The 27,699-nt window shown below is 39.6% G+C and overlaps 2 protein-coding genes across 2 annotated transcripts in view; one reads left to right on the top strand and one right to left on the bottom strand.

Annotated features, from left to right (window-relative positions):
* LOC124257670 (integrator complex subunit 5-like) overlaps positions 1 to 11,665 on the bottom strand; it is a 49,518-nt gene extending 37,853 nt beyond the window's left edge. Inside the window, 7 exon segments of the mRNA XM_046691791.1 lie at positions 3,247 to 3,364; positions 3,981 to 4,182; positions 6,190 to 6,282; positions 6,682 to 6,836; positions 7,343 to 7,446; positions 7,545 to 7,749; positions 11,616 to 11,665. Coding sequence (XP_046547747.1) covers positions 3,247 to 3,364; positions 3,981 to 4,182; positions 6,190 to 6,282; positions 6,682 to 6,836; positions 7,343 to 7,446; positions 7,545 to 7,749; positions 11,616 to 11,660 — 922 coding nt within the window. The 5' untranslated portion in view covers positions 11,661 to 11,665.
* A 200-nt stretch (positions 11,666 to 11,865) lies between these two features.
* LOC124257665 (mitoguardin-like) lies at positions 11,866 to 27,228 on the top strand. Its single transcript, XM_046691780.1, has 13 exons — positions 11,866 to 12,053; positions 12,438 to 12,720; positions 15,652 to 15,825; positions 16,487 to 16,578; positions 17,832 to 18,050; positions 18,649 to 18,761; positions 19,760 to 19,832; positions 20,151 to 20,237; positions 21,240 to 21,338; positions 21,860 to 21,994; positions 22,525 to 22,578; positions 24,637 to 24,753; positions 25,857 to 27,228. Exons 2-13 carry the CDS (start codon positions 12,471 to 12,473, stop codon positions 25,995 to 25,997), a joined length of 1,554 nt encoding a protein of 517 aa, XP_046547736.1. The 5' UTR covers positions 11,866 to 12,053; positions 12,438 to 12,470; the 3' UTR covers positions 25,998 to 27,228.
* Positions 27,229 to 27,699: the final 471 nt, after the last annotated feature.

A 27,699-nucleotide genomic window follows, 5' to 3' on the forward strand; every position in this document is an offset into this window, starting at 1 on the left:
CCTAAATAGCATTTATCCTCAGACTGGCGGATGTTCCAGACAGAGCGCCGCCATTTTGAAAATCGTAAAGTCTGTTAGAATTAATGAGATTATAGTTTGTTTTCATCAAGTTTGAAAATCAAAACTACTTTCTACTAAAAGTTAAATATGTATTGGAATCATAACCAAAGCGGATTTTGCATGACACAACTTATAACATAACGATTTCTTCCACGAGGCGAGGTGGGGGTCGAAGTCACAATACTAGCGATACATTTCTTGCTACATTCACATGGTTAATGTCCACTCACCAGTATGTAGATACTAGTCAATGTGCGTCTTTATATTTGGTCTTTTTATCCTAATTAGTTTATTATCATAATTGTATGCATTTTGAAACTAAATAAAAAGCAGACGATCTGCTGATACTTATAGAGAATTTATAACAGAACTGTAATATCTAGACATTTTATAGTTTGCCAATGTGAATCATAATTCGCACACACACACCCTAGAGTTGTCTGTCTCATTACACTTCACTCACGAAAAAACAATGATTCTGTTGAATGCTACGACAAATGAATAAAAACAACATGCAAATATTAAAATTAAAACAGATCAAAGTTATAGGAACAATATCAGGCCATTACCTTGTTCGAGGAATGTATCCATCAATATCCACAAAACTGTTCCAAATGATGTGTCTTTTAACAGTTTAATATATGAAAAAGTGATAAATCTTTTCAGGTATTGGTGTATAGTCTCATTGGACACCCAAGATAGCACACCTGGAAACTAATTGCATAATGTCCGCCTTTCTTTAAAAACAGTAAATTAGTTAGCCAATAATGGGCAATCAATCAATGTATTGCCGATTAATCCTTTGAAATAAGGACGTTGTTTTTACGCAGACACCGACACAACAGAGTGTATTCAGTATAGATTAGTAAATCTACATACATAAACACTACCTTTTGACAATTCCGCTGTATAAGATAAAAGTAATTAATCAATCAGCGTGTTATCGGTTAATCCTTTGATTGATGTTAATAATGTTGAATATTTACTCCAGACACAAGAAATGCCAAATGGGAACCTTTGTCGGGTAATCTAAGTGTGTTACCACTAATTATACCTGTTATAAATTCATTAACTGACCATCAAGTGAATGATGACAAATAACATATGTAGGTTTATACCACCTAACACGGGTTACAACAAGGGAGTATTAATTGCTGTATTGCATGTGAAAACTTATGGGCCGACACTGTTTTGAGAATACAAACAGATTTTTACATGACATGATTAAATATCGAGGTAAAAAACACAGAAATGGGATCAATTTGGATCAGTCATTATACAAATAGGGCCTAGCGACACCGATCGATTTTGACAGAATCGTCTATGAAAACAAGTTGTAACTTCGGGGAACTAGGCAAAGCAGGAGACAAAAGTAAATGACAGTAGATTGTGAGAACATATAGCTTTCATTTTCCACAACAATTGTCCGCGATTTCAGGTTTATACAAGCCTGTAAACAAGATAATTTACCCCTAAAATGTAGATGAATTCTGCATCGGCCCCCAAAGCTATTCCTCATATGACGTCACAGAGACGCGCCGCTCTGATTGGTTGAAATTTCTTTCGCGGGTAAGAATTGTGCACTGTTGTCAAAAAGGTCGATTTAAGTCAATTAAAGGTCGAAATGAGTAGTTTTAATAACGGGGTTTCATTTATAACGATGCCAGTTAGTGATTTATGTATTTGTACCCCCTAGGGTTTATGTGACCTTTAACACCTGTGTGTCTGCCTGCCTGTCTGCTAATGACAATATTCAATACACAACTGCGATCACTGACGACATGCAATTTGAACTTAACACCAATCAGGCTATACACCATAAACAAAACGCATTGATTTATGGCCCGAGTTCGGTCTCTGTCACATTATGTAATTACACAGACAGGCAGGTGTGATAGTTGAACACATGACATGTTATGATGTCTGTTGATTGCAAAATGTTATACACAAAAAATGAGCATGTATTTACAAAACCCAACATCTCTATATATACACACACCATGAGCCGTGAAGGCGGCATCTGCTAATGAACCAGCCGTTACACTTGAGTGCACACCCACCCGCTCTGACTGGGTTCGGTATCCCGTCTGCTTCGTTTCCAGGGAGGTAAACCCAAGTACAAAATATTGCACTTTTAACTTGCGATTATACGCTTATAATTTTGTTTATTTGTTTTTTCATAATCAGCAATGCATATTATATGTCATGAAGAAGTGATAATTGTTTTTTAATTATGTTTGATTTTTTGGTTGCATGTGACCTTAAAGACAGCTTAAGATGATTGTTTTGACCACTGACACACTAAGGATCATAATCAGACAACATCTGAGATTAACAGGATCCTTACAGACAAGGGAGGCAACTGTACAAGGTAGTTTAGAACACAGGTACCGGTCTAAGCTTTCTTCTTGAAAATCTGTCCACTAACATTTAATTGTTAGCATTCAGAGTTTTCGTTTCACACAGAATTACAGACCTACATAAGTGAGTATGTTGTGTAGGCTTTAGTCATACTGTCAGCACGTCTGCTTGATGAGATTGTTGTTGGTTTGTTGTTTAACACGGCACTCAGCAATATTCTAGCTATATGGCAGCAGTCTGTAAATAATCAAGTCTGTCCCAGACAATGCAGTGATCAACAGCATGAGCATCACTCTATGCAATTGGGATATGATGACTTGTGTCAACCAAGTCAGCAAGCCAGATCACCCAATCCTGTTAGTCGCCTCTCATGACAAGTATGGGTTACTGAAGAAGATCAATTCTAACCCAGATCTTCATGGGTACCAATCAGAAGGCTGCTTACAAGATCACAAGTCATGCAACCATGAATAGGTTAACAAGGAGCATTCCAAATGTTAGTACAAGGTTGCACATATGATTCTGAATAACATCAGATGGTTACACCTCTTAGTCGCCTCTTACTACAAGCACGGGTTACTGAAGACCCATTCTAACCGGGATCTTCATGGGCACTACAGGTGACACAGTAGTACAACAGTAGTTACAACATTTGTATAAGTCACAAATACCGGCATGGCACTAATAAACAAAGAATCATTCGAACCAATGATCATAGGAGCCTGGTATCACTAAGGGATGCAACTCTACACAGTTAGTTGAGGGGTCTGAACCCACAGGGTCACTCGTATCCCAGCCTAAACAGGAATGTACATGGAGACTCACAGGCCTTGATCATGTCTGTAGTGAGCACCTGCAGCAACATCTGCGACATGGACGCCAGCTGCAGCAGGAACGGCACTGTCTTCACCTTCATCACATCACTCTCTCCACATAAACTCTCCTGAAATAAGTGAAGACAAACATTATTGCTTCAGAAGTTATCAGCTACTTTTTGTAGTTGATCTTTCTTATACAGTATCTTGTTTTACACCATTGTATGTTGGAAGTGTTTCATCATCAAAATGTATGAGCTGTTTGGGGAAATAAGATTTATTTAAACTCTGTACATTTCCTGTTCGGCTCTTTAGGCTAAAAGTGAAATGAGCAGAGAATGGCTTCATCTTTTGCATCCAAATGAACCAAATACAATTTGGTAAAACAGCAACACAAATATCCTAAAGACAAGTTTTCTATTACTACAATGTTTACAGCTGTCTTTGGCAACTATCACTAACGTTACAGCACTTCAGTATTTGTTCAGTACATTACACAATGTCATCACTGAGCAGCAGAGGCTGGGTAGCCTAGTAGTTAAAGTGTTTGCTTGTCACCCCTAAGGTCCAGGTTTGATTCCCCACATGGGTTCAATGTGTGAAGCCAATTTCTGGTGTCCTCCGTCGTGATGTTGCTGGAATATTGCTGAAAGCAGTGTAAAACCCAACTCCCTTATCACTGAGCAATATAAGATCACAGAAGGTTCTGTGATACCAGTGACAGATGTCAGTGCTCACCCTCACCTCAAATAGTTTCATGAGTGCACGTCTGATATCTTGTCCATGCTTGGAGGCAAGATGTCCGAGAATTCCTACAACTGATGCCATTTTGGGCAGTTTTTGTCGTGATGACATGTCCCTCTCTGACATATCGGTTCCCAGGTTACAGAAATCCTTCAGACCACAGTTCAACACTCGAGTAATGATCATCTTCGGGAAGCACGATCTGAAGTAGATAGACTCTGTGTGGGGATCGGTTTGTCAGGGTGTAGGTTTTGAAATATCATTTGAGTTCTTAAGTTCTTGCCTGACAATGCTATAAGAATCTATACTGAAACATCACATCATAATTATATTATAACATAAAAGAAGTTGTCATACATATAGTATCTTGCTATTTTTATAGCTCTTGTGAATTTCCTTACACTACAAGTAAATGTTGTTTTGTTTGTCTGTTGGTTAATCACTAATGCCACCCTCAAGCTATTCCAGCTATTCCAGGCGTTTGTGAATAATTGTGACTGGAACAGTTGGTTTGGTTGGTTGTCTAATGCAGCACAATCCAGTGATCAACAGCATGAGCATCAATCTAAGCAATGGGGATATGATGACATGTGTCAGCCAAGTCTGCCAGCCTGACCACCCGATCCCGTTAGTCGCCTTTTATGACAAGCATGGGTTACTGAACACCAAATCTAACCCAGATCTTCACGGGTGGAGACTGGAATTGACAAACCAGTCAAGCAATCATCTACACAACTGACATAGATCAATCAGGTCAGTGAGATTGACACACCACCTTCCCGAAAAAGAAAACAAAAAACATACAACTTACATGTGTGAGCTACAAACAACTTCCATGTGTGAGCTACACACAACATACATGTGTGAGCTACAAACAACTTACATGTGTGAGCTACACACAACTTACATGTGTGAGCTACAAACAACGTACATGTGAGCTACAAACAGCTTACATGTGTGAGCTACACACAACTTACATGTGTGAGCTACACATAACTTACACATGTAAGTTACACACAACTTACATGTGTGAGCTATACACAACTTACATGTGCGAGCTACAAACAGCTTACATGTGCGAGCTACAAACAGATAACATGTGAGCTACACACAACTTACATGTGTGAGCTACACACAACTTACATGTGTGAGCTATACACAACTAACATGTGCGAGCTACAAACAGATAACATGTGAGCTACACACAACTTACATGCGTGAGCTACACACAACTTACATGTGTGAGCTACACACAACTTTCATGTGTGAGCTACACACAACTTACATGCATGAGCTACACACAACTTAAATGTGTGAGCTACACACAACTTACATGCATGAGCTACACACAACTTACACGCATGAGCTACACACAACTTCCATGTGCGAGCTACAAACAGATAACATGTGAGCTGCACACAACTTACATGTGTGAGCTACACACAACTTACATGTGTGAGCTATACACAACTTACATGTGCGAGCTACAAACAGCTTACATGTGCGAGCTACAAACAGATAACATGTGAGCTACACACAACTTACATGTGTGAGCTACACACAACTTTCATGTGTGAGCTATACACAACTTACATGCATGAGCTACACACAACTTACACGCATGGGCTACACACAACTTACACGCATGAGCTACACACAACTTACATGTGCGAGCTACAAACAGCTTACATGTGCGAGCTACAAACAGATAACATGCGAGCTACACACAACTTACACGCATGAGCTACACACAACTTACATGCATGAGCTACACACAACTTAAATGTGAGCTACACACAACTTACATGCATGAGCTACACACAACTTACATGCATGAGCTACACACAACTTACATGCATGAGCTACACACAACTTACACGCATGAGCTACACACAACTTACATGCATGAGCTACACACAACTTAAATGTGTGAGCTACACACAACTTACATGCATGAGCTACACACAACTTAAATGTGTGAGCTACAAACAGCTTACATGCATGAGCTACACACAGCTTGCATGCATGAGCTACACACAGCTTACATGCGTGAGCTACACACAGCTTACATGTGTGAGCTACAACTTACATATGTGAGCTACACATTACTTACATATGTGAGCTAAACACTACTTACATATGAGAGCTATACCCTACTTACATATGTGAGCTACACACAACTTACATGTGTGAGTTACACACAACTTACCCAATGTGAGCTACAACCCAGTCAAAGTGTGGACTGTACTTGACTGAAGCCTCAAGCAGAGCATCTACACAGATGTCAGGAGCTCCCCCAACCCTGGAACAGGAATGAGTTGACATATCACTTACATCAGTTACTATCATCAGCTATCAATAGTGTGTGGTAACAGTGGTTGGAAAATGCAAAGTGATGCATGCATTACTTCATCACTGGGTGAAAGCAATAAGAACTGATATCGTAATGCTGGACCAAGGATCACAATCCTGTCAAATTATGTATTCAAACCCATTATCATCAGCAAGGGCTGCTGTGTACAGTTGCAGTCCTGTGCTACTGGATCCACTATGCAGTTAGATGTAGAGACTACATAGTGATAAAGATACTGAGACAGGTAGAGAACATAAACAAATCTTAAAGAAAAGAAAACTTGTTGATATTCTAGCTCAGTAGCTACAAGTTTGGCAAGTTGAGGTGGAGTTTGATGGTAGGACTCACATGGCTGCGAAACACTCGGAGGCAAGTTCCATGAGAAGCTTGGTAGGGGAGCAGGTCATCCACAGCTGCAGGACCTCGTTCAGGGAACTCGAGTGAGTCATCCCTCGCTTCTCAGCATACTTACAGCTGATGTGACCCAAAAGCTCCAGGGACCACTGGCAAACAGGATCACAGAATATTAACAGCGTTTGAAATAACTGCCTGCCCGACCACCTGGGACAGGTTATTTTTAACACAGACCGCCAGATTCTCAAGTTAACCTGCTCAACGGTCGGGTTAAAATTTAGACATGTATATGAAGATATTCATCATATTTCAGGATAATAAATCATTATTAATTCACTCGTAAAAAAAATATGATGAATTCCAATTGGATGATAAACTACGTCGCTTGTCAAACCTGAAATATTTGCGGGCAAGTAAGTTTTGGTCAGGCCTGGCAAGTTTTTCATCTAACCATCCCTGTGGTCTGGCTGAAATTTTTGGGAGTTTCATACCTTGATATTAACATAATCTTGTGTTCAGTTCAAATTTTTACATGCATTATCACAGTGGGTAACATTAAAATAAGGAAACTGACATCCAAAAAATCTCTTCTTTTCATGTATCCCTTTTGAATTTTGTTCATGGTATTATTATCATCACACAAGCACCAACTTACAGCGGAGATGATGGGAGCCCAGGCTTCTGGGTTGACTTGGATGAAACTGAGTAGCACCCCAGAGATGTCCTGTAGGATTCCCTCCTTTGTCTTCACAGTCTCATCTGAAACAGCACAAAGTTACAGTTACATAATGAAGTACAATGTTAAGACATACAGACTAATGTAGTGTGTGACCATCTTGCTGGCTATCTCCACCCACCTGTAACACTTTGTCCCAGTTCCATCTGTAATAGATGGTTGTTGACTGCCTCATCAAAGACATTACAGAAGTGTTCCAACACTGCATGTCTGGCTGCAGGCATCGTCCGCAACAGGAACAGCGCTGACTGGGCAAGGCTTTCTTCTCCAATTTTACTGTCATAGCTTGCTCCACGTAAAAAGCGATTCACTTCATTCAAAATATCCTTAAAAAGAAGTAGGGAACAGTTTTTCAGTTTTCAGTAAGCATCATATGAGGGTCATCTCATATTACCAAATGGAAGTTAAGCTGGGATGCTGAGTGAATCCAATTTGTCAACACCCTACCATGAGCAGAAATGATTTGCATTTGTTTAGAAAGTCATCAGCACTCACTTATTTACCTAGTGGCACATCAGGGCTAGAAAGCACTTTACCGGGCGCAGCCTCGCTGCTCGCTGCGGGGCAATTATCGTGTTATAGCGCTACCGCACTGTCTCCAGCGCTATCTCGCTTTATCACGGTAATTGCTCCGTCTCCCTTCACTTGCCAGTCAACCATCCTTAGGGTTCCGATCTTTAGGGAGCTGACACTTCTTTAGAGTCAAACAACCCTTTACTATCCTTAGGGTTAGGGTTAAGGGTATGGCACCCTTTACGATCCTTAGGGTTAGGGTTTAGGGTTAAGCACCTTTATGATCCTTAGGGTTAGGTACCCATGAAGGTCCGGGTTAGAATGTGCCTTCAGTAACCCATGCTTGTTGTAAGAGGCAACTAACGGGATTGGGTGGTCAGGCTCGCTGACTTGGTTGACACATGTCATCGGTTCCCAATTAGCGCCAGATCGAAAGTACAATGTTAAGACATACAGACTAGTGTAGTGTGTGACCGCCTTGCTGGCTATCTCCACCCACCTGTAACACTTTGTCCCAGTTCCATCTGTAATAGATGGTTGTTGACGGCCTCATCAAAGACATTACAGAAGTGTTCCAACACTGCATGTCTGGCTGCAGGCATCGTCCCAAGCAACAGGAACAGCTGACTGGGCAAGGCTTTCTTCTCAATTTTACTGTCATAGCTTGCTCCACGTAAAAGCCGATTCACTTCATTCAAAATATCCTTAAAAAAGAAGTAGAGAAACAGTTTTTCAGTTTTCAGTAAGCATCATATGGGGTCAACTCATATTACCAAATGGAAGTTAAGCTGGGATGCTGAGTGAATCCAATTTGTCAACACCCTACCATGAGCAGAAATGATTAGCATTTGTTTAGAAAGTCATCAGCACTCACTCATTACCTAATGGCACATCAGGGCTAGAATGCACTTTACCGGGTGCAGCAGTTGCCGCCATGGGCAATTATCGTGTTATAGCGCTTACCGCGACTGTCTCCAGTGCTGTCTTGCTTTATCACGGTAATTGCTCCGTCTCCCTTCACTTGCCAGTCAACCATCCTTAGGGTTCCGATCTTTAGGGAGCTGACACATCTTTAGAGTCAAACAACCCTTTACAATCCTTAGGGTTCGGGTTTAGGGTTAAGCACCCTTTATGATCCTTAGGGTTAGGTACCCGTGAAGGTCCGCGTTAGAATGAACCTTCAGTAACCCATGCTTGTTGTAAGAGGCGACTAACGGGATCGGGTGGTCAGGCTCGCTGAATTGGTTGACACATGTCATCGGTTCCCAATTGCGCAGATCGATGCTCATGCTATTTGTCACTGGATTGTCTGGTCCAGACTTAATTATTTACAGACCACCGCCATATAGCTGGAATATTGCTGAGTGCCGCGTGAAACTAAACTCACTCACCCCTTAGGGTTAGGGGTTAGGTTAGGCACCCTTTATGATCCTTAGGGTTAGGGTTAGGAACCTTTACGATCCTTAGGGTTTGGGGGTTAGCACCCTATCCGATCCTTAGGGTTAGGGTTTAGTGTTGGGTTATGGCACCTTTCTAACTCTTTAGGGTTAGGGTTGGGAGAGGGGTAGGGTTTTGGAACCTTTCTAATTCCTTAGGGTTAGGGACTCTTTTGGATCCTTATTTAGGGATAGACCTTTACCTTAGGGCAAGTATAATCCTAATATATCCAATTGAAACACATTTCGATCCATCCGGGTACTGGAAAATGAATGGAAGGGCATGGCATTAGTATGGAAGCCGGTGAGAAATGTAAACAAAACCATTGCGCTTGGCGGTTGATTGTTTTCATTTCTCGCTCTTCCTCACTCCTGTGCAAATGACCAATTAAACGAGCACTCATTAACTGTGATGGTGCTTGTGGCCACGCAGGTAGAGCGTCCGCTAATTACGCCACTAATTAACAAAGTCAGTAATCCGCCGGCGCGTTTGAGCCCCAGCAGCACTAATTAATCTGAAAAAGTGCTCGGTAAAGTGCAGTACTCGAATCAGCAACGCTAAACTTGATAAAGATTGTGGAGTTTCTTCAAATTAACAAGATAACATTGGGATTCATCCAATGAAATGGATAGTTGAACAATTACAAGCGAGTCCGTAATTCCGCCGTCCGGTAATTTTCATGAGCGCGGCTGCAATAGTGTACTTCAGTATTGAAGGTAAACATCGTCTGCTACCACATTTACATTTGAAATCGGGACATTTTTACAAGGGACTGGCTTTTAATCACTAAAGGTAAGTAAATAACAGTAACTGACAGATAAATTGACAGTTTTATGAAAACTTGTTTTTCTTCAGACTTTTAAATCTTTTCTTCATCATTCATAATTGGATTTAATATGAAACACTCTTCCTTACATTGATGAAGTGATTTTTAAAATAATCTGGCCCTAATGCGGCTTCCATACTTCGATCACCAGCTGGATGTTATCGCGATCAGTTGCTACAGCTGAATTACCCGGAGAGCAAGCGATGTCGTCAGAATGCCGGTAAGGTCAACTGTATGGCATAATGCAACGTTAGAATCTTATAGTCGCCAATAAACTTATATTTCTAGGTAAATATGATGCATACCAGCATGTTAGGCACGTAAACCCAAAATAAGAGACGTTAGTTGCCGTGTTAAGCATCGATGGCATTGTAAAAAGTTGTAGCAATAACATCTTGAACTAATTCGCCATTCACCGCATCACTGCTGCCAGGAAGCCGAATAAGCTAACTTCATTAGGTTGGTACTATTTTTTCATAAGGAGATGGCGAGAACAAAATAGTAATGCGATATTGGGACTCTCTATTATCGCAGCACGCCGAAAACATCGGGGAAAGCAGAAACACCACCGCCCGCATGCGGCTGTTTACATATGCAAATTATGTAAAAATATATTCATCGGCTCTGGAAAAGTCATGTATTTCATTGGAATGTCATGTCTAATCATTAGAAATAGTAAAGCATTCATCTTTCAGTAAGATCTGGAACATTTTGAAACTAGTATGACCCCTACTGCCATTACATCTAGCATGAATCAAAACTTACTTCCGTCAAGAGTAATCCTGCCACAACTATAAGGTTATTTGCATATTTTCCGTGCTAAAAATATAACAGGAAGTGACGTATTATGCAACTTCACTCTACACACTGCAGCAACTTGTATGGTATGTTTTAAAGGCGGAAAAACAATAGTTTGTAACGTTATTGTTACTTTGTATCCAAATGAATAGAAGTTTCAGATGTTTGGGTTAAAAACATAATGATATTACTAATGTGAATCAAATTCCTAAATATTTTTAATGATCAAACTATTAAGATTCGTTACTTGTCTTAGTCACAGTTGCGACTATGTGTCACATTATTTGTGACAGAAATGAAAAATAAACATCAGTCAACTGAAAATATATATAAAATGCTAAATGTCAGTAGCCGTTCATAATCCCGATGGAGACAACATTAACTACCGCGATAATAGAGAGTCCCATGATACCAACTGACACCAACGAAAACGGGTGTCAATGCATCATCACGAAAACCGAAGGTGTACATGGTCGTCATTTAAAAAAAAAAAAAGTGATATAAAACGAAGACAATATTTAATTTTGAAAAGAGAAGCAATAGACTTATTAACTCAAGGGTTGTCATGTCGTCTTGATCATCTTAGAACATACACAGAACAAAATAAACAATCAAAACCTGTGGTGTTGTTGACACTCCGTGAGCTTCTGTGGCCGCGGCCATTTTCACACAACATTCAGAGTTGTGTTTGAAAAGGGTTTCGAAGCAAACTCATGAGTTCATATGACAGATAGTCAAATATATCTGATGAATTTAATCAGTATCTAATTAAAATGTTTTGAAAGTAACCTTGAAACCGAGGGAATTTAACTGGTTCGTTGAAATACGAATATTATGCTGTACTAAACCAAGCAAAGCTAATGCCGACCCAAGGGCATGATTCTGTCAAGAGCACATAGCGGCTTCACTAGAACTGAGATAACGTGATTTATAACGGGACAGATATGCATAGTTACAGCTTCTCTTAGCTTACAGTTAGTCTTGAAGGCTTCTTGCCAATAGTTGTACCTGAGATCTTCATTACAGTACTGGGATCAGCAATAAATCTCAATAATGGTAGGCCTAATTCTGTTTTTGTGCCATTATCCTCGAATCAACAAGAGAAACTTGAACACTGTTGAATTTAGATTTTATAAACAAATATCTAATTTGTGTTGTCAGTATACCATTGTATGAAAACGTTATATCTAAGCATTTCCCCGTTTGTTTGTGATCACATGTTTGTTTGGTGCATTATGTAAGTTAATAGAATGGCACAATATTCTTTTCTTTGTTCGAATGAATCAACAAATAAGAACCGCTGGAATCACTGACATGATCCAAGTGTTTGGGGATCATGTCTGATGTATTATTTTGTATTATGTATTACAGCAGCTAAGCAGACTTTTATTTCTCATATTTGGAATTGTCAGAAATTTATTCAGTAAAAATTCATTTCAGATTTGTTGAGGTTAATAGAAGAACTACTCCACCATGTTCAAGAATCTCGCCCAAATTCAGCAACGCCTACCAGCGCTGCCACACCTGTCTCGGCAGTTCAAGTATACAGCCTTTAGTGTATCTCTAGGCATTGCTTTGATTGGTTTGATAGCTGCCATGCTGCGTCGAAGGAGGGGTCGGCGTCCTCCCACACAGAAGAAAGGAAACAAACACAAACAAAGCTTGGCTGAAATACAGAGGAAATATGGCCGAATAAGGAAACCAGTAGCAACACCAAATGGAGGTAATTGAATACACCTCCACCTTTATTGTAATATGGAATGTCAAAGTTTCTGGTTCCTTTTGTTTCTGTTGGAGTGTCAGTCAGGTTAATGGTAAATTAATTTCATAATAGCAAAGTTTAGAAATGTTCAGGGCTGCCCATAAAATTCATACCTTGAAAAAATACACTTTGTGATGCTGTATACAATTTGAAGTTCATCTGATTTTTTATGTTACTTTCATGCTGCAATCATAGAAACAAAGTCTATAAAGAATCATTTGTTTGTAATTTCGTTTGAGTAATACATATTATACAAAGCCATTGATCATGTGGATAAACATGACACACATCCTTTGCTAAAGTGATCTGGACAGGCTTATATACATGGCGAAATGAACCTATGAAATGCTTGTTATAATTTATAAAATATAGGGATTTGTAAATTGAAGTATTGCTTAAAGAAGAAATGGAGTCTAGGTGAAATGACATTCATCGAGGTAAAAGACTCTGGTCTTGTAGGATAGGTTCTAAAAGGCATCCCTAAATATCTTTGTAAGTGCAGTGTGGCATCCTTAAACAAAGTACATTTCTATCCTTGCATGTATGCTGAACAACTGGAAATTTCATTACATCAGTGTAACAATTCAGCAAGGTTGAAGCATTATGTTACATGTTGTATGAGCAAGATCAAGGATTGTATAATGTATTGTATGTTAATGCCAAATGATACAAACATGATGTTTGGTTGGGGGTGTGCTAGTCAAGACAAGTAGACATTCAGGGATGAAATTCTAATAATGAATTTAATAATAATATAGCTGTGTTTACAATACACACTGATCAATTCATGACTACTGGGAAATCATAGGCCAAGTGAACTAATGGCAAGACCTACATCACTGCATCAGTGTGCATGTACTGCTCAGGACTGTATGGAGGCAATGAGATGTTTTTCCTGGGGCGTAGGTTAAAAAAGTGTGTGACCTGTGAAGATCCAAGTTAGAACTGGCCTTGAGCAGCCCAGGCTTGTTGTAAGAGGCAAAAAAAGGGATGGTGGTCAAGTTCAGTGTCTTTGTTTGACACATGTCATCTTATCCCAATTCCGTAGATCGATGTTCATGCTGTTGATCACTGGATTGTCTGGCCCAGGGACACAAAGCTGGAATATTGCTGAGTGCAAAGTTAAACAACAAACAAACAAATATTAAACTGTGTATTTATTTATGTTTAATCAACTTGAAGTTAAGTTGAAAATGTAATCACTCCATAGCAGGATGGAATACCACCTAAATATCTTCATAAGTGCCCTGTGGCATCCTTGAAACAAAATACATTTATCAGCAGGGGTTAAAAAATCCCATTGCCCGACGCCCAGGACAAGTCAGTTTTCCTTTCGGGCAATCAAATAATGGTATCTTACTTGTCCGTGGGCTACTAGATAATTTCCACTTATGGTTTCAAACTGCAAATAAACTTGGATTTAATTTCATATCTGCTCAAAATGTAGCTATTAAATTTCGCAATGGTAATAAAGTAGACTTATCTTTCTTTGTTATTTATCACTTTTCAATAAATAGTCCAGTAAACATTAACATCAAATACCATGTTGATTTATTCTTTCATAATTACATCATAATACTTATTTCATAAAATCAGGTCAAGTGGAAAATTAGTCAAGACAAGTTACTTTCTTAAATTAAAAAAATGTTGAACCCCTGTTTATCAGTTTATAACATATTGGAGCAACCAGTCACATTCACATCGACATCCAAGTGTACACTCCAAGTATCCCTCCCTATCAAATGTTTGAGTACTAATACTGCTGTATTAGACATGGTATACTGTATTGAGAGTATTGTGTACCAGGAAGGAGTTGCCATGACGGAAGTTTCCTCTTCCTTCCTACTGTTACATCCTGTATGATCTGGTTACCAAATACACATAGGGCCTAAAAAAACTGTTGTGGTTTCGATTACCTGACCGACCCTTGATTTCTGGTGCCGACCCAAGTTTTTTTAAAGGCATGAATAAAATACGCTTTCAGATACTATTGTTTTTCCCTGGCACCAACGGACATTGGTCATTCTGATAAAGAAAGTTGACATGATGCCCGCCAGCTCGATTGAATAAACAATTACACATTGATAAGTGTGTTATTAGTTCGTACTTTACTTCTAAAAAAAAATGTAAATAAAAAAGAATTCCTACCTACCGACCTTAAAGTTTAAAGAGGTGTAATCGGAACCACAACATATTTTTTGTTTGGCCTAGTGAGAATATCTTGTATGCTATAGTCATATAGTTTTCAAAATATTCTGGGCAGTTTAGTGATAAATATATAAAAATGATTCACAATAAAATGACATAGGTAAATGAGAATGGTTTTACGCCGCTTTTAGCAATATTCCAGCAATATCATGGCGGGGGACACCAGAAATGGGCTTCACACATAAATGACATAGGTATGTTGATTAGAATAATATGGCATTATAAAGTAACCTTGGCAGTAACTGTAGTAGATGTGACATGCATTGCAGTGAAACCTTGACCAATAGCTAAACATTATTGCATTGCTCAAGTAACACTGAATTTAAGAAGATAGGACTGACTGACTGAGTTTGGTTTTACGCTTTTGGCATTGCAGTGAAACCTTGACCAATAGCTAAACATTATTGCATTGCTCAAGTAACACTGAATTTAGGAAGATAGGAATTTAAGAAAAAGAATTCCAAAGTTGACTGCCAAGGGCACAAGATAAATCTGTGTGTGTAAAAGACAGAATGCTGTCTTTGTCAAATACAGACTATATGGAATATTGGTGATAAAACTGAGGGATCATCTACGAGATAAACGAGAACTTTAACATAAAGTTGGTACTTGTATTTTCACACAGATACTGCATCAAACATCATTTGTCTGACCGTATTTAATAAGTACTTCATTGTTATTCAGATGTGCCCTCTCGGTTGCGAGACAGTGTCAGTCCAAGTGGGTCGATGCGCTCTCTCATCCAGCAGAGGTCCCTCTCCAGCTCTCTATCCAGCCTTGGAGGGGCGTCATCGTCGACAGTCACACACCCTGGCGTGGACCCGGACAACATGTCTCCTCTTCAACTGTGTCAGCTCGGTGAGTCCAGGGGTTGTCCTGCAGGAAATAATGGTTAACTTCTCTTTTAAGTTCTCTTTTAAGGGGGTGGTTGGGTAGCCCATTGGTTAAAGTGTTCGCTCATTATGTCAAAGACCCGGGTTCGATTCCCGACATGGGTACATTGTTTGAAGCTCATTTCTGGTGTCCCCCGTCATGATATTGCTGAATATTGCTAAAAGCGACATAAAAAACCCCAACTCACTCACTCACTTTCACAAGTGATATTGCTGACCGTATTGCTAAAAATAGCAATGATGAGGTTAGAGATGTAGTTTGTGATTTCAGTTGTGAAACAAAGTGGTGGTGAACAGGTTCAGGACCTTTATTGTAACACATGGTCATGTGATACTGTAAACTTACGCTTGTGTGTGACACACTGTATGAATGACGAACACTTGACACTTGTAATATTACCAGGAGGCTTACCACACACTGTATGAATGACGAAAACTTGACACTTGCAATATTACCAGGAGGCTTATTCCAACATCAAAATGACTCCAACATATTGTGTAAAAAATAGTTGCCTGAAATCATATACTGAATGAGAAAACAATATTAGGCCTTTTTTCTATTTTAGTTGTTTATAAGTCTGATGAACATATATATTGTGTTGTAACTTTGTCACATTATGATATAGGTATGGAGAACCTGGGAGATGCTGTTGCATTCTGGGAGGATGCTGTAATGAAGCTCTCCTACGTGGATGACCAACCATACCCTGCTATACCTGTACGTCTGAAGTTAACTCGGAATTTGATGAATGTTTTCGTTGATTATAGAAAACCTCCCTTGCATGCAATAAACAATTAGCTTATACTGGGTAGATATATGTATATGTACTACTCAAACAACGGGAAGGATATGTAATCATGTGAAAAGAACTGGCTTTTCTGACCTGACTGGCTGGCTTAGTATAGCGTGTCTGAGGAGGGTATCCGTGTCAAAAGGCAGGATGGTATCTATGTTGACTTGTTCAAACAACCATTTCTCACAGAAGATCAGTGCAATAATCAACAGTACAATGTTAAACCCCATCTCATTTCACCTCTTCTCATCTTACCACATATGACTGCTGGTCTGTGGTTCTGTACATAGAGCTCAGGCCACAATTCAGTTGAAGTTAAGAAACGTTGGGCGCGGAGAGTCCTTGGATGGGTGACCGTGTTTGGCAGCTTGACTCCTGAGAGTTTCTAGGACATCAGTCCTGCCCCACAACGAAGTACATGTGATACATGTGGTCTCACCTTAGGCAGGGATTTACAGTACGTGAATTCCTGCGTCCTATAAACATAAAAATTGACAATGGACGCAACGAAATTTATTAGCGCTTCCACAGGGACTCAGAAAAAGTCTAAATTTTATACTTTTGTAAATTTCCAATCAAGTATCACTGAGCTTGCTACTAGCTGGGTTATGGTATTATTTGGAATTTAATTACTGTAACAATGTGATGATCATGATACACAATACAATAACAGTATTAGCAATAATGTTTAAGTGTCTGGGACCCGCATTTTGTTGTCCAGGACCCCTGAAAATTAAGAGTATGAGTCCCTGGGACCCTCAAATACAGCACTCCATGTAAATCCCTGCTTAGGCAAGTGAGTTTGTTCCAATTTGCCTCTGTTCACCCAGCAGAAAATGGGTAACCGGTGGGATAAGTCATGTGACTATTACCTTCTAGAGTCTGACAGGCAACTTGGTTGTCTGGGGTAATAATGAACTGTGTCTTGTATGAGCTTATAGCATGTCCCTCAGTGTCGTGGATGAGGTGCTGTAAAGTACTCTTGTTATTATGAATGTCTATTGATTACGTTTATGCAAGATGTTAGAAGCTTGTAATGTACAACTGTTGGAAGCAATGTTGTTGTTTGTTGGTACTGCAAGACAGCCCTTGTGCTGGACTGAGTAATTTTATAAGTGTAAAGTGACCATGATGTGTAAAGCATGAATGTTGGTTGACCTAGCGCTGGTGTTTACAGGACCCTGACACTGCGGCTCTGCAGCATCGTCTGGAGCACCTGCTGGACCTGGCGTACCGTATGCAGGACAACTACGAACGCCAGTGTGAGCGCCATGCAGACCAGGTGGCCCTGGGGTCGGCCTTGTCGGCCTTCGCGGAGATTGATCGTCTCCAGGAGAGGCAGCGTAGTCTTGACGAGTCATCCAGCGATCAGGACTCTTTCGTGTCGGCAACAGATGTGAGCATTGTATACTATTAGTAATTTAATCAGGAATAATTCATGTTTGTTTTGCCAAATTACGTGGCATGCATGAGTAATGATACACTTTGCCATATGGGGGTGAGTGAGTGAGTATGGTTTTACGCCGCCTTTAGCAATATTACAGCAATATCACGGGGGAGACACCAGAAATGGGCTTCACACATTGTACCCATATGGGGAATCTAAGGGGCTACCCTGTCCGTCCCTTTTCCATAAAATTCCTTTTGAATTATGAACTCGATTTGAAAGACACACCCACTGTCTGATCAAATGATTCTCATAAGTGAAATACAGTCTGTGGAAAGGGGGATTGAGCTGGTGACATCAGTCCAAATGAAGCTAATTTGCAAGTGAATCCTGTGTATAAATCTTGATAAAATGGATTCATATTATTCTCTGGATAATTGAAGATGCACTATCCAGGTTGGCCCAATATTCATAACGTATGGTAATTTGATGTGCAGAGTTGCAGCTCTTGTTATTGAAAGAATAACTACTTGCTTTTTTGTTATTTTCTTCAATTAAGCACGATCGGTATGGCAGTATTGTTGCTACAAGTTCTGCTTGGTTTTAGATGGCCAACCTGTCTGACCTTGAGAAACATCGAGAACTGTTCCGCTACCTGCCATTGTATGAGGCAGGGCTACTCGAGCTCAAGTATGGGAACGTCTCCTGCAGATCTCTCAGGTAACCATGGTAACATGCATCAAGATTACCAAAATAGATACTTTACTCTACCATTCTGTCATTCTATGCCATTCATAATTTATCCTTCAAAATAAAAACAATTCTTCATATATACTTGTTCTTGGTAGTCAAGGTAATGGAACAAAAGTTTTACCATCTTCTCACCCTAGTTTCCATGGTTACTCAACAGCATTCATTCAGCACCACTAACCTGACATTGTCTCGGTGCATCATGTTCAGTAGATTCAACTTGTTAATATATGGACTTCTATTTTCTGAGCATAATAAACGAAACAAAATTTCACTAGACACAAGACTGCTTTGGGAAACTAGGGCCTCTGTTCTTGAAATCTCTTTAAAATCAATCCTTAGTGCTCATGACTGCATCCTCAAAGAACTGAATACAGGCCAAATGCAAATGACCTTTTACCAGTGAAATGACCTACCAATAAAATGACTAACATGAAGTTGACATTAGCCTCCCAGAAAACAGCATTCTTCGGCTTTACAGTACAAATGGCAAAAATTCTAGAATGATTTAGAGATTGTATTGTAGTGCTTCTGTCAGTCTATGGAAAGTCTCTTCAGAATCAGATGTTCAGCCTGTAACTATCATTTGGAATGCTCCTTGTTAACCTATTCATGGTTGCATGACTTGTGATCTTGTAAGCAGGCTTCTGATTGGTTGGTTGATAGGTCATTCTGATGTGACCTGTGAGTAAGTGAATGTGGTTTTAAGCCGCTTTTAGCAATTTTCCAGCAATATGACAGCATTGGACAAGATAGATGGGCTTCACACGGTGTGACTAACAAGCACTTTAACCACTAGGCTACCCCACCGCCCTCATGTGACCTGTAATGGGATCTGATTTTAATAAGATTGTCTGTACCCAGCTGACAAGATGGACCCATCGTCCATCATGTTGTTTATGAATGCTACTCAAGATGGTGGCTTGTTTTTGTTGTGTCATATTACTAAGTCATGTTTCTTCTTCCAGAACCGAGATGGCAGAATGTCTTTCTGATACTGAATTTCTAGCAAAGCTATTTGGCCTCAGGCTAGCATTTGAAGTATGTACTACATATAATGTTTGTATATTTACTTAGACTAACTGCTAGTATTAGTATACCTGTATATCCTACTCAAGGCACACAATCTGATCATTATTACCCCAGATAACCCAAACTGCCTGTTAGGCGTTAGAAGGTTAATAGTCTCACGAATTATTTTATCAGGTCAAATGTCAGTAATTGCAAGTTAAAAGAAAACCTGAACATTGAACAGTCATTGTTAAAAGAATCTTTACAAAATTCAGAGTCGATAATGAAAAGTTTTTAGAAATATAAAGAATATGTGTGTGATTAGGATAATGATATTGTGTTTTCCAGCACATCTTCAAAGATGGTGAGAAGCGTGAATGGTGGCGGGTGACTGGCAGGAGGCTCATTGGGGACATGCTTGTGCAGGCTGACAAGGTGAAGGTCACTTCTAGATGATAGTCTAACAGCTCGGTGGTCAGATCTGGCCTGGGTCTAGACAGTGCAGCTTATGCTCTGTGTGAAATTGTCTGTCTGAAATCAGGAAGGCATTTGTTTGTCTTGTAACCTTTAGTAGATGTCTTTCCTGAAACAACCAGAAGAGTCTAGGTTAGAATTTGTCACCAACAAGAGACCCTGTCTTGACATATCGGGCAAACAGGTGTGGTTACCTGGTGGATTGCATGTCGTTGTTTCCAGAGGGCTTGTGACATTGATCATAAATTTATCACTGTATATCTGTTTCTAAATTTAAATAATGTATCATATAGGTTTTCTGGATTCTGGGTTGCAAGAAACCCCATGGTCTAGCTCCTCAGTACCTCTGTGATCTGTTCCACCGTTATACTCCTGTACGTTCCCTCCGATCAAATGACCAGTGTCTTTTGATAATTCCTGTGACTAGGACAAAAACATATGGTGACAGGTCACTCGAGACAACTGGCCCTCATCTCTGGAACAATCTTCCATCTCACCTCAGAACACAACCAGATTTAGCTGTTTTTAAATCAAATCTAAAGACGTGTCTCTTTGCTGAAGCACTTGAACTCTATGTGATATCTAAACCATCTTAGAGCCAAAGCGCCTTTGAGCGGTTTACGGATATTGGCTCTATACAAGTATTTGTATGTATGTATGTGTATGTAAGAGGATTGGATGGTCAGACTTGTTGATTTGGTTGATGGTGCGTTACATACCTTGACAGGGTGAAACAATCCTCATAAAATGGACAGTGGAGGGTCTGGTCATGATTTAAAGGCTTCCGACCTTTAGCTGGAATGTTGCTGTGTGTGGTGTTAAACAGGAAATAATTACGAGACAATGATGGACAATAAAGGATGAAACAAGATGGTCCTTAAGAGGACTCTTAAGCTCAGGACTCAAGTTTTCTGATCCGCCATCCTCCATGCTGATGATACTCAGACTTGTATTGTGTTGCAGGATCCAGAGGAGTTTTATGTCGCTTATGACAAGATGGTGTCCTTCGTGGAGATCATGGACAGCTGGGACAAGATTGAGGAAGAGCTTAAAGGCAGAGGGGTAAGTTCTGGCATGAGTGTGACTTTTCAGACATGTGAGGGGTAAGTTTCTGAAACTAGGGGTATGTTTTCTGATACTGAGGGGTGAGTTTTCAGACATTTGAGGGGTGAGTTTTCAGACATTGAGGGGTGTGCATTTTGGCATTGGTGTGTGAGTTTGGGAAAGAGGGGTGAGTTTGGGCAAGAGGGGCAAGAGGGGTGAGTTTGGGCAAGAGGGGTGAGTTTGGGCAAGAGGGGTGAGTCGAGAGATGATGTTGCAGATGAGGCTTGGATGCAGGTTCACACTGGGGACACACAGAGAGGCATCAATGAAAGTTGTTAAATCAAGATGTAAATTAGTACTGATACATATGAAGTATATGATTTCAGACGTGTGGTACAGTGTGTGAATCTCTGTGTGTGGTTTTACACAGCGTTTATGTCTATTTCAGCAATATCCATGTGGGGGACATTGTGTGCTGAGACTGAGGTTATATTTTTGTACTCCTATGTATCATGATTTGTTGTCTTTTCCAACTTCAGGTGAAGACCATGTCTTTCTATGACATTGTGTTGGAGTTTATAATGATGGATGCGTTCGATGATCTAGACAACCCCCCAGCTTCAGTAGTAGCCGTTGTACAGAATCGATGGTTGTCTAATGGGTTCAAGGAAACGGTACGTATTGTCTTCTGATGGGGATTATTATTGACGGTCTGTATCTTAAATATATTTAAGGAATTATATTTGTGGGAATGAGCCAGTTGTTTTTCCCACTTAGTAAACAACAAATCAAAATAAGTATGTCTAACATTGAATAAGGTGAAAATTGAAACAAATCTTAAACAAAACTTAAACCAATGAATCAATCCCCCAATGTATAATTTCTTGCACATTCACCAAATATGTGAATATCCTCCCAATAATTAAAGTAATTAGAATAACTCCTAACTGGAATGCTATAGAAGTCTTCGTACCTCTTCAACGTTTGCTAATGTTCACCCTCTACCCAAGTAATAAATTACATTCCAATTTCTCATACGTTGAAAACTAGATGCTGACTTCATGCAGTGTTTGAGTACAATGCCCCCATGACTTCATGCAGTGTTTGAGTACAATGCCCCCATGACTTCATGCAGTGTTTGAGTACAATGCCCATGACTTCATGCAGTGTTTGAGTACAACGCGCCCATGACTTTCTGTTTAAGGCTTTAGCCACTGCTGTTTGGTCTGTGTTGAAAGCCAAGAGAAGAATGTTGAAGGTAAGTACATGAAGAACTGAAATATGTACAGAATTATGTCCCTTAGCCATATCAGGATCTGCTCACTGTTGGGCATTTATTCATTATTTGTCATATAACTGAAATACTGTTGAAAGCCTTGTTAATTTGCTGTTAAGTTGATTAATTTGGAATGTTATGTCTCTGACACGTGTGCTGTTCATGGACATCACTCATTTACAACTAATGACAATCATATTCTTAATGCACCAAATCCTCTCCCTCAGGGTACTACATTATTACCCTGGTGAATGGATCAGCATGCATTCAAATTTCTTTCTCAGCTCACTAGAGAGTTTAGCAACAGTCGCTTCTTATGAGGTGTAACAGTTAACAGTCACAATACTATCTCATCCCACTTGGTACCCATTTACAGCTGAGTGAACAGAGACATAATGTGAATAAAGAAACTTGCCTTATGCTCCACCAGATGAACTTGTGTCAGTATAGGGCAGCACTGATAGCGTAGAAACTCCGATGAGTCAAGCTGCTGATCACCCATCCACCTGATTCATTTACTCATGTAATATTGCGATGGGGTAGCATAGTGGTTAAAGCGTTCGCTTGTCACACCGAAGGCCCAGGTTGATTCCCCACATGGGTGCAATGTGTGAAGCCCATTTCACGCTGTGATATTGCTGGAATATTGCTAAAAGCGGCGTAAACCTTACTCACTCGCTCCCTAACGCTGCTTAACTTCAGCTGATACATGGTCTGTGGTCTGTACAGGCTACCATGTGCACACTTGCTTATATCAGCATGATCATGCTCTTTAAATATAATGTTTAGTATTTTGTCAGTGTTTATATCATCAGCTTGTGCTATGGTCATTTACAATAAGTTATATCATTAAAGTACTGTTGGAAATAGGAAAAACTGTTTTTAGGCTGTTACTCTGTATCCCTACAATTTACACAACTGCAAGTAGCATATGTTGAAATAAACCACATCGGCCTAACTGGGTGTTCAGTGGGATGTGTAATAGGATATCTAGAAAATCATTTGTACTCGTAAAATTGGGCAAAAAAAATACGAATAGCTGCTGAAAACAATAGATCAGACTATAGATGGCAATTAGGTCGCTTAGCCAGGTATGACGACGGACCGTCGACTCACCTGGTATGAAATGCATGTGCTGCCTACAGGCACAAGGGGTCATCTCAAAGATATTTTATTCATTTTTTCATGTGTATTGAATATGTCTCATCTATTGAGTATCATCTTACCCGTCTTTCATAACGTTATGTTGGGATGTGTAAAACAATATGATACCCATAGAAAAGCTTAAATCAACTATCGTATTAAATGTCTCAAAATATATAGGTGGCAAGACCACCCCAACACCGACAGGACTGGATATTATTTGTTAATTGTTAAGACATGCCGTTTACTTCCCCCAGTTTAATTTCCCTAGAGGATTATCTTATCTTAGCTGATATCTCTATCCCCCAGTACGACCCACACCACCGTCTGTGACACTCGTCCTGGTTTTGCTTTTGAGACGACCCCTCCTATCTGTTTCTTTTTATAGTGATAGTGAGGCTTCATGGTAGCTACATCCTTAATAGTTTCAGTATTAAAGTTAGTATTTTTTACGTTAGCTGTCGTTTATAATGAAGCTAAATATAGTTTCAAAATAGGCATTTAAAAACTGTCCTTTGAAATACAATATCATCGCACACTGATTTGCATAAAGCCATGGTCTGTTCTGAATAAGTCGCTTTGAAAAAATCTGCATTACTCATTTCTGCACTAATCTGTCCTCAGTAAAGTCCTCTTTTTACGTTTCCTATCTCCCCACCACTGAGACCGTAGTTAGGCCAAACTTAGTTTAGCAGATATTTCACACTTTCACATATTAACTTCATAAATTGTAGATATAAATTTGAAAAAACAGCTTTTTTAATTTCCGACAGTACTTTAGTTTATGCATTAGATAGCAGAAGCTTCGACCATGTTGGCCGACATAGTTCTCATAGTTCCCCGTATTCTTTTGTGAAGTCATTGTGCTTTATTCTTGTCATGATCCTTTAATTGCAGTTTTCTGATGGTTTTATATCTCATTTCTACGGAGTAACGGAACACGTTAGTCCTGTGTTAGCCTGGGGTTTCCTAGGACCCGAGTCGGATCTCAAACACATGTGCAATTTTTTCAGGGTAAGATTCACATTTATTTTCTTAGGCTTTGAATACCGTGTCGCATGGTTTTAATTCTGATATGAATTATTAATGCATCTCAAATTCATCCCGATATTGATCTGATCAGTTCATAAGTGATGTGGTCCTACCTGACACTTTAAGCTGCCGTGGGCGGTAGGCAGTTGCAGATACAGCTTTTTTTAGAAAGGGAAGGTGCACATTTCAGAAAGTGGGGGGTGCACAGTTCATTTTCACCCGTTTTTACCAGAGTTTCAATGGTCATTTGACAAACTTTCAGGACAAAAGGTGTGCACCCCTGCACCTCCTCTAGATCCACCTATGGTAGGGTAGCCTAATGGTTAAAACATCCACTCTGAACACCCTGGTTCAATTGTCCACATGGGTACAGTGTTTGAAGGCCATTTTTTGGGTCCCCCTTCATGACATTGACACATCAGCTGATAAGCAATATTATAGCTATATTAGGGTCGGTGGGGTAGCCTAGTGGTTAAAACGTTGGCTCGTCATGCCGAAGACCCGGGTTCGATTCCCCACATGGGCACAATGTGTTAAGCCCATTTCTGGTGTCCCCCGTCGTGATATTGCTGGAATATTGCTAAAAGGGGCGTAAAACTAAACTCAGTCAGTAAAGCTATATTAGTGAATGACTCGACTGATTGATAGTGTGAGATCGTCATCAGGGGACAATGGCCAATTTACCCACTTCATCTGTATCAATCACCAGATAGTTTGGTCCAAACTTGATTATTTATGAACCACCTTTTATATAGCTGGAATATTGCTGATTTGTCAATTATGAGATTGTCTAGTCCAAACTTGTTTATTATGAACTGCCATTGTGTGGCTAAAATGTTGCTGAGTGCAGCAAATAAACAATAGCCTAGTGGTTACTGCACTGACTTGTCACAATGAAGGCCTTGGTTTGATTCCAAACATTGGTATAATGTGCAACGCCGATTTGTGGAAGTCATATATATATTTCTGAAAGACTTAGCCCCTCATTTATATATATCATGCACATGATGTGTCTGGTATGTTGTAAATACTGATCACCTGATGCCAAATACTGGTACTTTCAATTGTGACCATTTTCCTTCCAGGAACTTATTCTTGGATTCATCTGTGATATATTCAGTTTCGATAAAGTTCGGTTCACAACTGTGGAAGAGTTGGCAGCTGATATCATGAAGTTGGCGGTAGAGCGGAGTCAACAGGCAGAGGACCGGTTGTCTGTGTCATAGGCAGGGGGGATAACTCTGCATCTTCACCTAAATTGGCATCACAGCCTGGGATAACTCCCATATCTGCACCTGGTCATAAACATCACACTGATATGTGATGGTGAATACAGGAGTACATATGTTGTATATCTGCTAGTGTGAGACATATATGGATATAACATCATAATACATGAGACCAGAATTAGCAGCATCATTAGCATCAGACCAAGTTGCCATGGTGATTTTAAAGACATGGATAGTTTTTAGTGCAGTGTTTCAACCCTTGATGGATTCTTTACGTAGTTGATTTGTGTTGCACACCAGCTGACGTGATATGACGGGACTGTGCAGTCATGTGCTACACAAGCAATGTAACCATGGCAACAGGAAGTTCTTCTGTACACAATGAAGGAACTGTTATATTGTTCAGGAGATGGTTACTAGTATTGATATTGTCATATATCTCATTTCATTGGCTGTCATTTGTTATTTGTAAATAGTCCATTATGCATGGTGTTGTTACGAGGATATATATTTATCTTGTTTATCACTGTATGTGGATAGTTACAGTGGTAGAGGACTCATTAGTGGAAGCAACGGTTACAGTCAGGGTAGTGTTGAGGTCTTTTGTAACCATGGTAACAGCTAAGGTATCACATTCACGTTACTTGATACCTTAGTATAAGCATAATAGCATTTGTTACCATGGTAACAGCAACAATATCAATTGCATGCTAGCTATAACCATGGTAACAGATTTATTGCATTGATAATAAATCATTGTATCAAGGACGTGTGTACAGTTTAATGGTTAAACTTACATGACTACTGTTGCCATGGTAATGTGCATGATAATCATGTTGTGACAATTTCTTCATGTGAATCATTTTCAGCATCAGATCTTCCCATTCTTTATGTCATTCTTTAATATGTATTGAAAACATTCGTAATCACGTAACTCTCAAATGGAATTTTCAACTGCTTCACATGCAACTGTTTTTGTGTCTGACACAAGCATGTTATGGTGTGTCCGAGCAGTTCAAGGCTTACAGTGTGGCTTTCAGTGTGCAAGTTGTATTTTAATGATATTTGTCATAATTCTGTTGCAGATATAAGTAGACATTCTCGAGTGGATTTAATAATGCCCTATTTCATTGTGATATAGTTGCAACTAACATGGCTTGGTTGAGCTGACACTGTGACAGTATTTGACTAATGACTGGACCAAGACTAAGAGGATTTAATGCTAATTCACATTCAGGGCTCCAGATAAGTTTTCCAATATTGACTGGAAAACCTTAAGTGTGTCTTTAGAGTAGAATGGAATTTAATGGGGTATCAGTTCTTGTGTTTCGCTTCATATATGCACCACAACATTGCTACTCTTGTGTAAATAGGTAAAAAACAACAAAACAATATCTTTTCAGATTAATCCAAATAATTCTAAGAAACGTATAACCATTAGAAAATCTGCTCAAAATTATCCTACATCATGTATCGTAATAATATCCTGCCAAAATGTATCCCATTGTAATTGAATTCATTTTCATCTCTAAAAACTGTATATGCCATGCCTGGTTTCAAATGCCTGTGAGGTAGAAACTGTTTATTTGGAATCGTGTGGTACAAACCCTGGAACATTCACCGTTAAGATTTGTGCTCATCCTGGCTTCATATATCCCAGGTGTGGGAGAAAATGTTTGGGTTGGAGATGAAATGCCCT

The sequence above is a fragment of the Haliotis rubra genome, unplaced genomic scaffold, assembly GCF_003918875.1.
Source record: "Haliotis rubra isolate DU_JTF1 unplaced genomic scaffold, ASM391887v1 Scf67, whole genome shotgun sequence".
Taxonomy (NCBI): Eukaryota; Metazoa; Mollusca; class Gastropoda; order Lepetellida; family Haliotidae; genus Haliotis; species Haliotis rubra.

Coding starts and splice junctions, on each gene's coding strand:
- LOC124257665 (XM_046691780.1), top strand. CDS start 12,471: ATGTTCAAGAATCTCGCCCAAATTCAGCAACGCCTACCAGCGCTGCCA. Junction 16,579..17,831: donor AACCATACCCTGCTATACCT/GTACGTCTGAAG, acceptor TGGTGTTTACAG/GACCCTGACACTGCGGCTCT. Junction 18,762..19,759: donor GTCTCCTGCAGATCTCTCAG/GTAACCATGGTA, acceptor TTCTTCTTCCAG/AACCGAGATGGCAGAATGTC.